At 39.7% G+C, this 14595-nt stretch overlaps 1 protein-coding gene across 3 annotated transcripts in view; it reads right to left on the reverse strand.

Moving 5' to 3' along the window:
- LOC137273817 (70 kDa neurofilament protein-like) overlaps positions 1-14595 on the reverse strand; it is a 42284-nt gene that overhangs the window by 17826 nt on the left and 9863 nt on the right. For all 3 annotated transcript variants that reach the window (XM_067806678.1, XM_067806679.1, XM_067806680.1), the window contains exon 2: positions 1370-1556. In XM_067806678.1, coding sequence (XP_067662779.1) covers positions 1370-1556 — 187 coding nt within the window. The remainder of the gene's footprint in view (positions 1-1369; positions 1557-14595) is intronic.

Raw genomic sequence — 14595 nt, forward strand, 5'->3', positions numbered from 1 at the left:
AATCTGAGTGACATTTTAGAAGTGTCAGGAATCACCAATACTTGCTTCGTGCTTGTTTATACTCAACTATCATTTTTCAAGGGGGTTTATGGCCATAGTGATATAGAGTTTTAAGTGACTGGGCTTGAGAATAATACATTACTTCAATTGATGTACCGTCGTGCTTTGTGGTGTCTAATTAACATCTGTTAATGCACGATAAACACACAGAGTTATATACGTTTATGTTGAACATGCTTGTACCAATATGGGTTGTTTTCTCACGACCACTTACATATCTTACAGGGCCCACTTGCACAAAGCAATCTTAGCGCTACGACTATCTAAGCCTATGTTGAAGAATGGGAGTCACAATCATTGTAGCGCTAAGATCACTTCGTGCAAGTCAGTCCAGGACAAATCTTATGGATAATAACTTCTTGGATTTATTTCTCACGACAGTTTCGGGGCTTGTTCTAGCCCCAACATCAGGTCGAAAGCCTGACGGTGGGGCTAGAACAAGCCCCGAAACTCCCTGAGAAATAGATTCAAGAAGGAAAACAATTTCTTATGGATAAAAACTTCTTGAATGTATATCTCACGACGTTTCGGGGCTTTATATCGTAAAGTGGCTGCAGTTCTGATTGTATCGTGATGTCCCTATAGTTCAGATTGTATCGTAATGTACCTATAGTTCAGACTGTATCGCGATATCCCCATAGTTCAGATTGTATCATAATGTCCCTATAGTTCAGATTGTATCATAATGTCCCTATAGTTCAGACTGTATCGCGATATCCCCATAGTTCAGATTGTATCATAATGTCCCTATAGTTCATACTGTATCGTGATGTCCCCATAGTTCAGATTGCATCGTAATGTCCCCATAGTTCAAGTTGCATCGTAATGTCCCTATAGTTGAGATTGTACCGTGATGTCCCTATAGTTCATACTGCATCGTGATGCCCCCATAGTTCAGATTGCATCGTAATGTCCCTATAGTTCAGACTGTCGTGATGTCCCCATAGTAAGAAGACTCTAGGAACTAAACATCGTCTTCAAGATTCACTCCGTATATGGTTTCAAACATTCTATACATCTTTTCCCATACAGTTCAGAAGTGTCAAACAGCCAAATCAACGTGCGCCACTTAGATAATATTTCACTGATATTACTGAAAAAGTCAGTACCTCGTCTTGGACAAGGTTCAAAGATAGTGCGATAGTGTTAAGTTACTTCTTAATACCCCAAACGGCTTGATTTAAAAAATATGCGCAATGAGTAGTGGCCAATTTTTGGTTTACACGCCATGACCTTGCTGTGTACTGGGAAACCTTGACAAAAACGTCGTCCAGGTTACGGTAACGTTACATGTGAGGTCATTACTTACGGTCCTCAGTCTCTCCAGCTCGTCGTTAAGTCTCCCGATGGTAGCTCTGTCTCTCTGTCTCTCCTTGTCCATGCTGTCGTTTGATCTCCTTAGCATGCTGATCTCAGTCTCCATCTCCGACATCTGCTGATTCAGCTTGTCGATGATCTCCTTGTCCTGAGCGCGCCATCTCTTCGCCTCGTCTAACCTGCAAGATAACAAAAGAAGGTTAGTATGGCACTAAACTACTTATAGAAGAACATTTGCACATTCATTCGCTTTTCAAGAATTGTTAATGTAAAATCATAAACATGGTTCCAAATACCAATCCGTCGAACATTTAATGGATGAAGCGAAAGGTGTGAAAGTGAGGTAGTTTGTGATGTTATCAGTAAAAATGCTTACTGATTGAAACCAAGAATGACATTGATCCAAGTGAAAAATAACGTAATGAATTGGTAAGAATGCATAGTTGTATCAAGACAAACAAAATAACTCGGGATGAAAGTAAATAAAGATTAAAGATTAAAGTATCATTTACGTCTTCATTTAAGGAGATTTGATTAAGGAATGTATAAGGAATGCACAAGAACCATAAGCATGGGTATATGTTAGTGTCAAGAAAGTTCGTTACAGATGTGTTCGTTATCGACTTAGCTAAGTTACCGTGCATTTGATTCATTCGGAAAAATACCATAAAATCATCTAAGAATATTGCTTTTAAAGAAATACCAAAAATATTGACTTTTGTTATACAAAATGGTCAAGTTCATAATGGATGTGCCATTCATTGGACCACAAACCGATTATGATATAAGTATCCAATTGTTCCATGTAAAACGCCAATAAAGTTTAATATGCCTCGCACCATAAATACAATGATTTCAACATAAACGTGGAACGAATAAGTCATCCAGGTATTGTACGAGCTGGATCATAAATCAAAAGCCTATTGTGTGATCTGAACCTTTGCATGACACACAAACCATTGGGATTATTGATTGAATTTGATTACGACCGGCGCTATTAAAGGTATGAATAAATATGTCAAAACTTTCATACTTAGAGGTAAATGAATACAATGCGCGTGTTAAGTCATATTTTTCTTATAAGTTGAGACGGCTGAAAATAGTATTTCCTATTTCAGATTAAAATGATATATCGATCCTTATGGTTCAGTGAGTAAAACCGAACTAAATGTTTATAGATAGATATTTGAATATATCAGTATCATCGGTGGCTGCATTCATAGACACACAAAATATGATAAATTTTTGTACATGAATTGGAACCGATATTATTGGGATGCATACAGTAACGTGCATATATTCAAGCCAACATGCGCTTCAAAGAGCTGATAACACGTCATATCTTTTTCATTTTAATATTTGTCGTTTTTATTCTTCAATGCAGTGAATGCGTCTTTTCTGGTTTTACTGTTTGAACGTCTGGGTCACCCTGCACTTGACCTTTGAGAATGTCCTTTACCTTACAGCGCCACCTATCGTTTCAACAAGTCAGACATATCGACCGACTCTGACGAGAAGGCGCTGTGTTTGTTGTACGTGACGACGTGAACCTGACGGCATCCCTCGACACTTGTCCATAGTCGACACGGGCAAGTCGACCTGTGACGTCGCAGTAAGTCAACGCAGGCTGGTTAACTGGTAAAATTATTTTTGAAATATTCAAAACGAATATCTGTATTTAATACAGAAGCAGGGCTGGTGACTTGAGCTTAATGGAGTAGTGAGTGGGTTACTGTAACTTATTGTGGAAGCTACCCGTGAAATCCGGGGTAAATTTGGACTTCAGCTACCTGTGGAGATCCGGGTCAGATTTTATTTCCATCCGTCCATGCTTGTTTCATCCGCCAACATCCATGGTAGGATTGTCTCAAGCAACCCATGCTTGTCTCTCGCTGAGATTCGAACCCATGATCTGGTGTGCTCAAGGAACGCACCTCTGAGCAGACGTACCACTGATATGTTGCGTAGTACACCCTTGACCTAAGCAATTACACAAGTGACCTTGACTTTGAGTAGCGTCATCTGATTCCGTCACTGACGTAAGACGCCCATGAATGTATGTAAAGCAGGAGATTTGTAATTATTTTGAATATGGTTTCGAAACTGTGCATAATTTACAACTGTCTGCTGTATATTTTCGAAACACTGAGTGGATCTATACTGCAATTTCGTTTTCATATATAACTGATTGATATAACTCAGTTTACCCTTGTATAGGAAGGATCAAATGTGATTTGCGCTGTCAAGTCAACGTGTAACATCGTCTGGCAAGAATTGATGTTTCACAAGTGGTTGACTCAATTTGTTACGATGGATGGAAATCGTTGAAGAAATCGTCAAATTCATCGCCATAGTCTAGCCAAGTTAATTTGCCTTGGGAACAATCCATACTTCATTTCATCCGTGTAAAGACGTTGTCTTATTCTTGACGAGACTTGGCCTACGTTCAAGAAATATACAAGCACAGGCTTTGGACGGAGAGATAGAATTGATTTCACATTCATCATGTTGACAAAACATTATAGATTGTTTTGTGTTGGGTATGGGGAAACAGTTCCAGAAATTCCTCAAACGTATTGTTTTATGCAAGTAATCTGAATGTTAGTTTGCTTTTTGTTTGTTATTTAAAGCCGTTCACTTTCAGTTTGACCTGTAATCAATGAGTCTTGACCATTCAGTCCAGTGATTGACATCATGAACAGCAATAGGGATACGATGACATGTATGACCCTGACCTCCTGGTCCTGTTACACGCCGCTTATCTCATGAATGCTGACTTAAGATCAATTCTTACCGGACCTTTTCTGGCCTGAATGTCACAAGTACAATATCATCATTGTGGTTTAAACAAAGCATACCCAACCTTTCGTGAGAGGTAAGGCAAATCTGAATGCATCATCCCGAACTTCTTCACTTCGCTCACGCGGTGTCATTCTTTCATGTTCTCAAAGGAGTCTGTTATGTAGGTTTTTATATCCCTTACGGGATTCCGACATGATAGTGATATTAATGGAAATATATGACAGTAGGGATTTTTTTCGAAATCCAGTTGACAAACAAATCATACGGTATTACGAAAGTCACCACCTTTGACTTATTTGTGTTAGGTTAAATTTACAATGGCTCTGGAATGAACATGAAAAATTTCTAACTGGTTTCAAAACGTCTCCTTGTGGTTGGATTAACTTCCAAGCTATGCATACATTGTCGTTACTGGTACCACTTCACACGTACCGTTTTCAATAAGCAGTCGCCAACTGCAAACCATAACGTTGACAATATTGACAATGCCTATCGTCAAATGTTTACATTGTCAACACCTTGTTACTGCAGGGGTCGAGAATGTGTCAGAGAGTCGGTCAAATTGGAAGATGGCCTAGTTTTGTTGACCCAAGGCGAACAAAACAACTGGCTTGTCACCCACAAATGTATTAATTATGGCCATACCACTGTGACATTTCACAACGTGGAACATTAGAAATGGGCTTCACATACTGTACCAATGTGGGGAATCGAACCCTAGTCTCCGGCATGATGAACGAACGCTTTGGCTACTAGGCTACCCTATCGCAATCAAATCTCACTGCAGGAACTATTGAACTTAACTGGTATGATGAATGACATTAAAAAAAGGATCATTTAATGAAAATCATTCACGAATTTGTTTTGAAGTTACAATCGTAATTTAGAGATATGGATGTCTTTACATATTAGAGCACTGGAAATGCAGATAGGTGGTTGAGTCCCGAATCTGAAACATAGAGGACTGGCAGTTACCGATTGTCAGTTTTCTTACAGAATGTCCCCCGTTGCCATGATGATTTATATGCTTTGTTTATGGTTTGCTTGTAAATATAGCCACAAGTTTCATTTCTGCCCGCTAAGCTAAAAAAGGTATGTAAAGGATACTCTTTGTACATCTTTATTATTTTTGAAAGTTTGTGAGACGTGAACGAGCATTGGGTGGTAGGAGTCAGTTTGCGCCGGTCTTACGTATGCACGTGATTAACACGCTATGTGAAATACTGCTGACTCGGCAAGTTCAACAAATCATTCATAGTTCCCACATCAGTGATTTATTGGTAATTTATTTCGACTCTATTGATCTGTTAAAAAAAATGCGTAATATCTACGTAACATCTTACAGCTTTGACACTGGCTACTAACAAGTGACAGATGCTTCACCTGGCGCACGTGATCCACCAGCCGTGACCACTGCAGCGGTGTCCTTTTGCCCTCGGGTTGCCGAACGATTCATCTTAGTGAGCTATTGTATTGACCTGTACTATCTGACACGTCGGTTACAACAGTTGAGTTTTGTATCACTGACAGTTTATGGTAAACAACTGGGCCAGTGTTGGTAATATTTAGGTTTAAGGGGCGTTACTCGACTGGGAGCTGTACGCGTATCCAACTGATTTGAAGTTTAATCTGAAGTCTGAAGTATGTTATATCTCTTCCTTGTGTTCCTTGTGTGTTCTGAATGCATAAACCTCTACACTTAGTTTGTGACTTCATTGTGACTATGTTATGCTTGACTGACAGTGCTATGCTTGACAATGGCGGGATGTCATCCCACACTGTGATTGTGTTATGCTTGACTAAGACTCACAATTCTTCACAATGACTGTCATCATGCTTGACAATGTCTCTGTTACCATACGTCACTGTGATTGTGCTATGCTTGACGACGACTATCATCATGCTTTACAATGACTGTTTTGTTATGCTTGACTGTGACTGCTATTGTGCTTGACAATGACTGTAATCACGCTTTTCTTTTACTGTGTTATCCTGCTTGACTGACTGTTATCATGCTTGACAGCAACTGGCTGCACAACTGGTGTCGTGCTGACACGCAACAAACGCGCTTAGTAAACCTCTAGATGATGTATCGATTATTTCACTTTTGTATATAGTCGTTGCGAGGTGGTGACAAGCAGCCCCTTGCTAGTGTCGATTTCACATGAATCAGTCTACATCAGCCCAAACTATCTATGTCACATTGACCCGGTTCGTGCAGCAAGACTATCTTGACGTACGGTTGAAGCGACTGATCAGTGGGCTGGAAGTTTAAAAGCCAGGGGTCATGTTCACAAGTGACAACGGGCGTTTGCCGTGTTTGACGTATCTGTGCATAAGATAGGCGGTGTTTTACAACACAGGAAATTCAGAGGCATAGTTTCAATCGTTTGCATGACTGTTAAATTTTAAGGGCTAACTATGAAATTGGAGATGCACAATCATTCAATCTACAAATTAAAATCTTTAGCCTAACAGTTTGGAAACTCGTTTGATGAAGCGATTGGATGCCTGTACGAAAACGTTCCTGTTTTCAGATTATGAAGAACGAGGTTGAAATAAAAACACCAATCCTGTGTTATATATGCGATGCCACAGGCCTTTTTAATACAGTTGTGTCAAGGGTAGCATTTGTCAACATACGAGTGAGTATTATGTTACACAGGTGTGGCAAAATGTATCATTATGACTCCTGGGACATAAGAATGGGCAAGTTTTGCCTGGTTCGTTGGTAGGTGTAGTTTCATCAATGTAGTTACAGTGACAGGGAACGAGCGCATGAGTGAGTATGATTTTACACATCTGGAACGCTTGACTGCACATGATATATTATATGGGAATAGAACCAGGACTAAGGCGTGATATGTAATCGCAATAACCACTGGATTACCCAATCGTTCCCTTAAGTAGGTCAGAGGAATTGTCACTGAATACACAACTGGACAGACATTTTATTTCAGGACCTACCCCAATAACAGGTCAGTAAAGTCATTATCATTTGTGACAAATGGCAGAACATGACGTAATCAAGCAGACGACAAAATCGGGAGAGGTAAACATTAGGCTCGGGGACTCAGTGACGCTGGATGATTGTGTGGAGGCGTGTTCAGCAAATAAAACCGAGATAGCTCGACTATGATACGTTCCATTGCTGCTGGGCGTGTAGCTGAATCTCATCTCTGCATTACACTGATGCACTGTAGCGAGACACAACGCAGAATGCAGATAGGTGCAGGGAGCTTATGGTTCTACATTCACAGGCTGAAAGCTGTACAGAATGAACAGAGGAATTCCAGTTATTTACGGAAGGAAGAAACAGAATGAACAATGTTAGCGTCCTTGAACACATGTTGTTTTTGTAATATTGAAGGGGAGGGCCCAGTGGTGAAAGCGATGACACAAGTTCGATTCCCAACTGAACACACCTAGTGTGCGAAATAGCCACTGCCCTCTAGTCTGTGGTTAGAAAACATGAAGTCGGGCCACTGTCATGCCGACAATATCTTAAGCTTATTTTCTATACTCGAATTTCGGACTTGTGAATTATTTTGTGGGCTAGTGACTTTCACGCATAGCTAACCTCGCAGGCCATCACAGTTGGGAAAACTATTTGGTACACATGACGCCCATGTGTGTATTTATTCCCCGCCTGGAATATAGCTTAAAACGGCATACAACCTCGTTCACTAATTGAAGCATTAAATGTTTATAGCATATTTCCAAAATTGTACATTTTTTCAGTTTTGTCACTGTGAGTCACTGACTGATGTTTTATGCCGTTTCCGTTCAATACCAGCAATTTGTAACTGGGGAACATCAGCGTTACTCTTAACTCTGGGAATTGACCCTTCTGACTTAAACACAAGGTTCGGGGATGGAGGAAGCATGAGACAATATGCCATTAAATTGTTAGAGATCATTATCAAACACAACCCCCCTTATATCATGTACCAGCTGTGTCAGTAACTTATTGTCAGTAACACTTTTAAAAAATCACTCATTTATTTATCATGTGACATTTACATCACATACGTTTCATTTGTTACTGATACATGTTTCGTGCTTGTGGTTTGTGATGAAACGTGTTTGAGTTGAGTCGGGTTTGCTTTCAGGCCTTAATTAGAGTCGAATTTCATCCAGTAGGATTCAGGTGACCTGTTTTCAAAGGACATGTGCACTCTTGTCTCATAAACCTTTTGAACGCACGGCATACGCAATGATTTACAAATAAAGCGTTCTACCATACGCCTGTAATGCACTCGAATACACTATGGCTCAATTTCAACTTTAGACACTCTGCAGTGCCGTAAGTGTTGAAATTCAGGGTGATATCTCGCCCCAACAGATTTGACAGAACACTTGGCGGTATAAGTGTGCAATGATATTGTACAATGTGTCAGTTTCAGGTCAGACCCTGAGATCTTCCCTCACTGACCCTCAGTTGACTTGTTAGGGAATGAAGTTTAATATTTGATATCAATGTTGGATTTAAGACGATGTGCCTATTATATCAAAGTTAAGTTATATCAAATCCAGAATTTCACTACTCGAATATTCCCATAATACCCACTTTGAATTCGGCAAAACACTGGGATAATAGCACATTTAACCACATCAATCCACTTTAACCAGTTATAAAGACAATAATCCCTTCATACTACAGTCAGACTCTGCAGTCAGAGTACCACTTATGCCACAGTTCAAAATATGTATCAACAGCTAAATATACCCCAGTGGGACAACAAATAAAATATTTGGAGGTTTTATTATTAATGGCGTCTCGATGACTCTCAAAAACCTTACACATTGTGTTTGTGTCAATACATATGGGAGTAGGAGTTCGCCCTGGCGTACTCCTGCTATAAACTTTCTTGCACAAAATGATTCCTGTACGCGTGACTGTACGTGACTGTTCCTAATGTAAGAAAGCTAACAGCTTTACCCTCATTGAGTGCGTGACCTAGCAGTTGTAGAACCGGCTCTTTGATCAGTTCCTCTATGCTGTTTGCCTTACTCTGAATAGTCTCTAAACTACATGACGCCCCCGATAAAATACTGTAGATTGGGGGCGTTTTGCTTGAATGCGTTAAAAGTTATTACAGTACACAACCTCGGTTAGCAATAACAACTTCTTTCTTTTGAAATGTTAATTCTTTAATTGATCACCATCCAGATGCAAAGACCTGAGATTGTTTTGAGTCCATTTCTCGTAAAATATGCATACACAAACTCAATAATTCATTCAATAAAAAGTCGTTAACCCAGACCGTATAGTTTCTAACGACCATAAATATCTGGATTCACGAATTTATATTCAGAATTATGTGGTTGAAAGTATACAGAGACACTCCCAACAACATTGTTAGATTGTCACCTGAGTGAGGATTGTCTCTTCTAGGTCACAACGTTCTTGGTATTATGATCAAAGCTGATTCAGCAAAATGTAAGCACAAAAGCCCCTGTACGAGTATGTGTCGATATAAAGCAACGTATTTCAAAGCGTGTCTACATATATGACCATACACTTCTAAAATACTATGTGTGATCTGTTAAACGTGGGGTAGGTTTTGGTGTAGGACCTTTGTGTAATTAGCGCCTGCTTTATCCACTCAGTTACTCTATTGCCCTGCAATTTACATGACTAGGGGTCCCGACAAAATCGGTTTCACTGATATAAGTCATTGTTTTGTTATGTATTTTTTGCATACATTTATTTCATACTTATTAATTACCATTGCGATGATATATCTAAGTCATTCATGTGCGGCGTAAAAATAACTCAGTCACTGGCTCACTAATTTAAAATGTTCCGTAACTAAAAGTCTCATAGAGAAGATAGAAAATCTCATTGTCGACATGGGGCTACGGCCACACGACATGTTACAATCTACTTGAGCCCACAACCTCACCTTGTACTATGATCAAGTCAATAATCTCACGTCATAAACGGCCTTCTTATCTAAATCCTTTTATCTGCAGCTTAGTGCTTGTTTGGTTTTAAGATATCCACCGTTGTATGACTGACCTCAAACACTGTACACACGGTTAACCTACCCAGTGCACTGTAAACTGACGTGTTACCATAATTCATCTGTGCATAGTTCAGCTTGCAGTGAGTGATTTACAGATTGCTGAATAAATCTACTAGCATGATCCGATTCATTCCATTTTCCTTCCTTGTTCGCACACACCCAAAATTCAAACGATCTCGTAAAAATTCATGATATTATATGTTTTTGAAAGCGTGGGTTGTTTGTTTTGAGATGTTTTCGATGGTTTAGTCTTTTTAGTAGTGTTTTACGCACTGTCCATAAAGGTAAGTGTGCTGTTTATTTTGAAGTAAATAATTCCTGTTTCGGACAGGTTGGAAGGGCGTATTAGTCTAGGGTAAATCTAATTCCATGAAATATCGTCATGTGATATTTGCTGTCAAGGTGTACACCTCTGAAAGCTGTCCTGAAAAGGAGTAGCCATTATTTGTCATATACGAAGATCTCGGGCGATACTGTACATAACCGGTCCTTTGTGAGTGCTTGCAGGCCTCGTATACTTCTACAAGACCTGAATGGGCAGGCAGAATATATTGTAGATCCCCGGGGCAAATATTGACACTTACGGCGATAGTCACACATGCTTAAGAACTGTACCTAAGACTGAGCATGCGTATGGGAAACAGAAAGGGACAGTCTGCGTGGGCTAGAGGTCATATTCTGATGTTGGTAATATGCTGAATCAGCAAACGTAACTGCACAATCACTGATGATACCAACTTGGGAATGTGTACTACGAGGGTGTATTTATGTACATATACTCAACACACAAATTACGGATCATGAAGTTTTTGGGGATATTCTTGTATTAAAGACTGTGTACACAATTTTACGATATCCATAAAATATTTATGTTTGTTGTTGTTGTGGTTCAATGGACTAGTCATGTTAAACGTTAAAATAACAGCCACAAAGGGATGACACTGGTTATATCGCAAGGCGATTTTGTGACAACACAATTTCAATACAAACGAATTCGAGATAAACATAACACATGAGAATCCAAATGTGTGATTTGTACGTATAGCATACGCCATAATAATAGACATTCAAAAGGACTTGAATACTTGCATTGAAAACCAGAACCCCATTTTAAATTGTTATGATAATGTCAAAACTATTCTGGTATCTCGACACGGGATAATTAGTACTGCCCTCGCCACAGAAAGCGAAAACCAGTCCACCCAGTACTACAATTCGCTGTGTGATTCGATCTAAAATGCTAACGACAATGTTACTGAATGTCAAGGGCCTTGTAAAACCCTTGCTGAGAGTGAGAGATGAACAGCGACAAGAATAAATTTCACAGGTGACATATGCGGCGGAAATATTTTTAGCCTCTCGCTACAGGATGTCGTTTGTCGGGTTTTGTAATGGCAAGGGGAGTCGGCGTTCATAGACATGGTTACTGAGCAAACAGTGTTACCCCTGAGCTGGGATCAACAGCTTTATAGCAACAAGACTGGACGATGTCATCGTGAACATACCAGCTGCAGCAGTGGGTATGTATTGGTGTATTAAATATTCATGACATTTCTCTTCATAAGCTGGTAGACACAGAGAAAAATTAAATGTAACCCCAGATGGTCTCTGGTCTCGAATAAATACTAACACCAATTCCATGGTGATGAAGATTAGACTGAATCAGTGAAGACACCAGGTGTTCATGAAGCGTTGAGCATGCCATGCACTACCAGCATGTACTACCCCTCTGGGTAACAGAAACGACAAAACCCTTTGCTAAAACAGAGCTGATTTACAATTGCGACTATGCCATGAGTATCTACGTGTTTCAGCAGTGTTGCACCGCACGATATTGTTTGTGAACAATCGAGTCTGGACCAAACAATCCAATGATTGCCATCATGCGATAACAGAGCATGTTGTTACATTGATTTTCTTTCGACACAAAGGAAACTTGATGACGGGAGAAGGGAAAGGCAGGGACTACGTTTTTGCTTCGAGACAACTAGACACACCAACGCCCGACAAAACGGTGATCTGTTGTATTATACACAACATAACGTCGTATTTATGGACCAAATTGGTCCCGTGAATCATCCCATGGCATAATATATGTTACGTAGTAAGAAGGAAAACTGGTGTTCCTTAACTTCTGTTGAGTAGCATATAACATTGACAACTCAACAGCAGCTGCAAGAAACCGCCACCATTGCGACGTACCTGCAGAGTGAGGTTTGTCAAATTCCCGAGTATAGTTTACCATTTGGTATAGATGGAAGCATGATTGTCATAGAGTCATTGGCGAAGACTAGCAAAGACAAAAACGTGCGAAGAAAGAAGCACCCAGAACACAATACGACGTGAACGTGAGTGGAATGTGATTGTTTCGAAAATACAAACACTAAGAAATATGTTGTTTCGCACACACACGAACCATACAAGAAACCAGAAACTAAACTCAATTACCAAGCACGAATTTCACTAACCTATACGTGAATTGGATCTAACAGAATTACATGGCTGGCAATTGCTAGAGTGAAAGGAACAGACTCATCTTCTGTACTGTAATTGAAACCAAATTTCATTTCTCGCTGTTTACAGAGGAAGGTGACACGAAGTGACTGGGAATGCCCAACAGAAATCGACTCTAGATTCTTCTCCAGGGTAACAGTTTCCCCCGAGTAATGCAGGTCACGTGACCTCTTCTTCTACCACTCGAGGCACTGCAGTTGTGACATTTACGAGTCCATCTTAATGTCCGTAGCTTAGGTATCTGCTCTAGATTACGGTGACTTCATAGACTCCAGGGTGAGAAGCCATCAGTGAAGAATTTGAACATTGTTTCTTGGGATTACAGGATTACCGTCAGTGTCCTTCATTTGTATAGTGATGTTGTACCGGCCTTCTCCATTAAAAGGAATAGAGAATGAAAGGCACCTTTACTAACCTTTACTACCTTTTGCTAACCGTTATGTGGCCAGATTTGTTACACGTGGACAAATGTTCCGAACGATTATGCCGTATTCAATTATTTGCATTTGTGTGTAATAGGACTGTGTTGCTTAGAAGTATGACTATATAATTCATTTCAAAGATAGTTTTGAGGCGGAATTGGAACACAAATGGAAACAAGATTTAACATTTATCAGAAGGCATACAACACCCTGTGATCTTCAGCCAAAGTAACAATTGCATTTTACTAAGAGTAATTCTTAAGCAAATAAATCTGTGAAGAATTGGTCTTCATTCACCCATGCATGTCTCTCCTAGTGAAGGTTTTAATTGTCCTCCGCAATCCATGCTTGTCTCTCCTAGTGAAGGTTTTAATTGTCCTCCGCAATCCATGCTTGTCTCTCCTAGTGAAGGTTTTAATTGTCCTCCGCAATCCATGCTTGTCTCTCCTAGTGAAGGTTTTAATTGTCCTCCGCAATCCATGCTTGTCTCTCCTAGTGAAGGTTTTAATTGTCCTCCGCAATCCATGCTTGTCTCTCCTAGTGAAGGTTTTAATTGTCCTCCGCAATCCATGCTTGTCGTAATAGATGACTAACGGGATCGGGTGGTAAGGCTCGCTGACTTGGTTGATACATGTCATCGGGTCCTAGATACTCATATTTTCTATCATGGGATTGTCTGGTCTAGGTTCGATTATTTATATACTGCCACCATATAGCTGGAATATTTACGGCGTTAACCAAACTGTTGATGTGGTCTGTCTCGTATGTAGTATATATGAAAACGGTGTGTTGCCACCATACATGCACTTGAGATATCCTTAGGGGTATATGATTTCTTTCACTGTCTTAGATTAATACACGAAATGAAGCATCATGATACTTTTTGAAAAGACGACAAAGGAATTTTTCTGCGACTTTTTTTTGAATAAAACCGTTTTTTTCCGAATTAATTGTTTCTTTTGTTTAACCCTTCACAAATATAGCCAGTTTGTCAGTAATGTATGTATTATTTCAAAGAAATAATAGATCACCCTTGTATACCGTTATATATCGGGCTTTGAGATGGGTATGTTACACGTACAAAACAATTTCTTTCAGGAGTTTACGAGTTGTCAGTGGCAACAAACCCGAGGACTCTCATTACGATAAATATTTTAACATTTCAGCAGAGGCTGGAAGGCTAGGCTGACAACGGTCATGACGTTCTCAGGCAATATAGCTTATTCAAGAATACGTTATAAAGCACAATGATACATTGCAGAGTACCGTAAAACTTTACAAAGTAGCATCACCATATCCTAAGAATTCAAATGGTCGTTCGACGACAAAACAACATCCATTGCTCTTATGAATACATAAAATGTGCTTACATTGAGCTGCACCAACCAAGGTTACTGCGATCCTGGTACGTAATGATTAAAGCTGATTCAGCAAAAAGAAAGTGCGAA

This window comes from Haliotis asinina, chromosome 2 (assembly GCF_037392515.1).
Source record: "Haliotis asinina isolate JCU_RB_2024 chromosome 2, JCU_Hal_asi_v2, whole genome shotgun sequence".
In the NCBI taxonomy this organism is placed as follows: Eukaryota; Metazoa; Mollusca; class Gastropoda; order Lepetellida; family Haliotidae; genus Haliotis; species Haliotis asinina.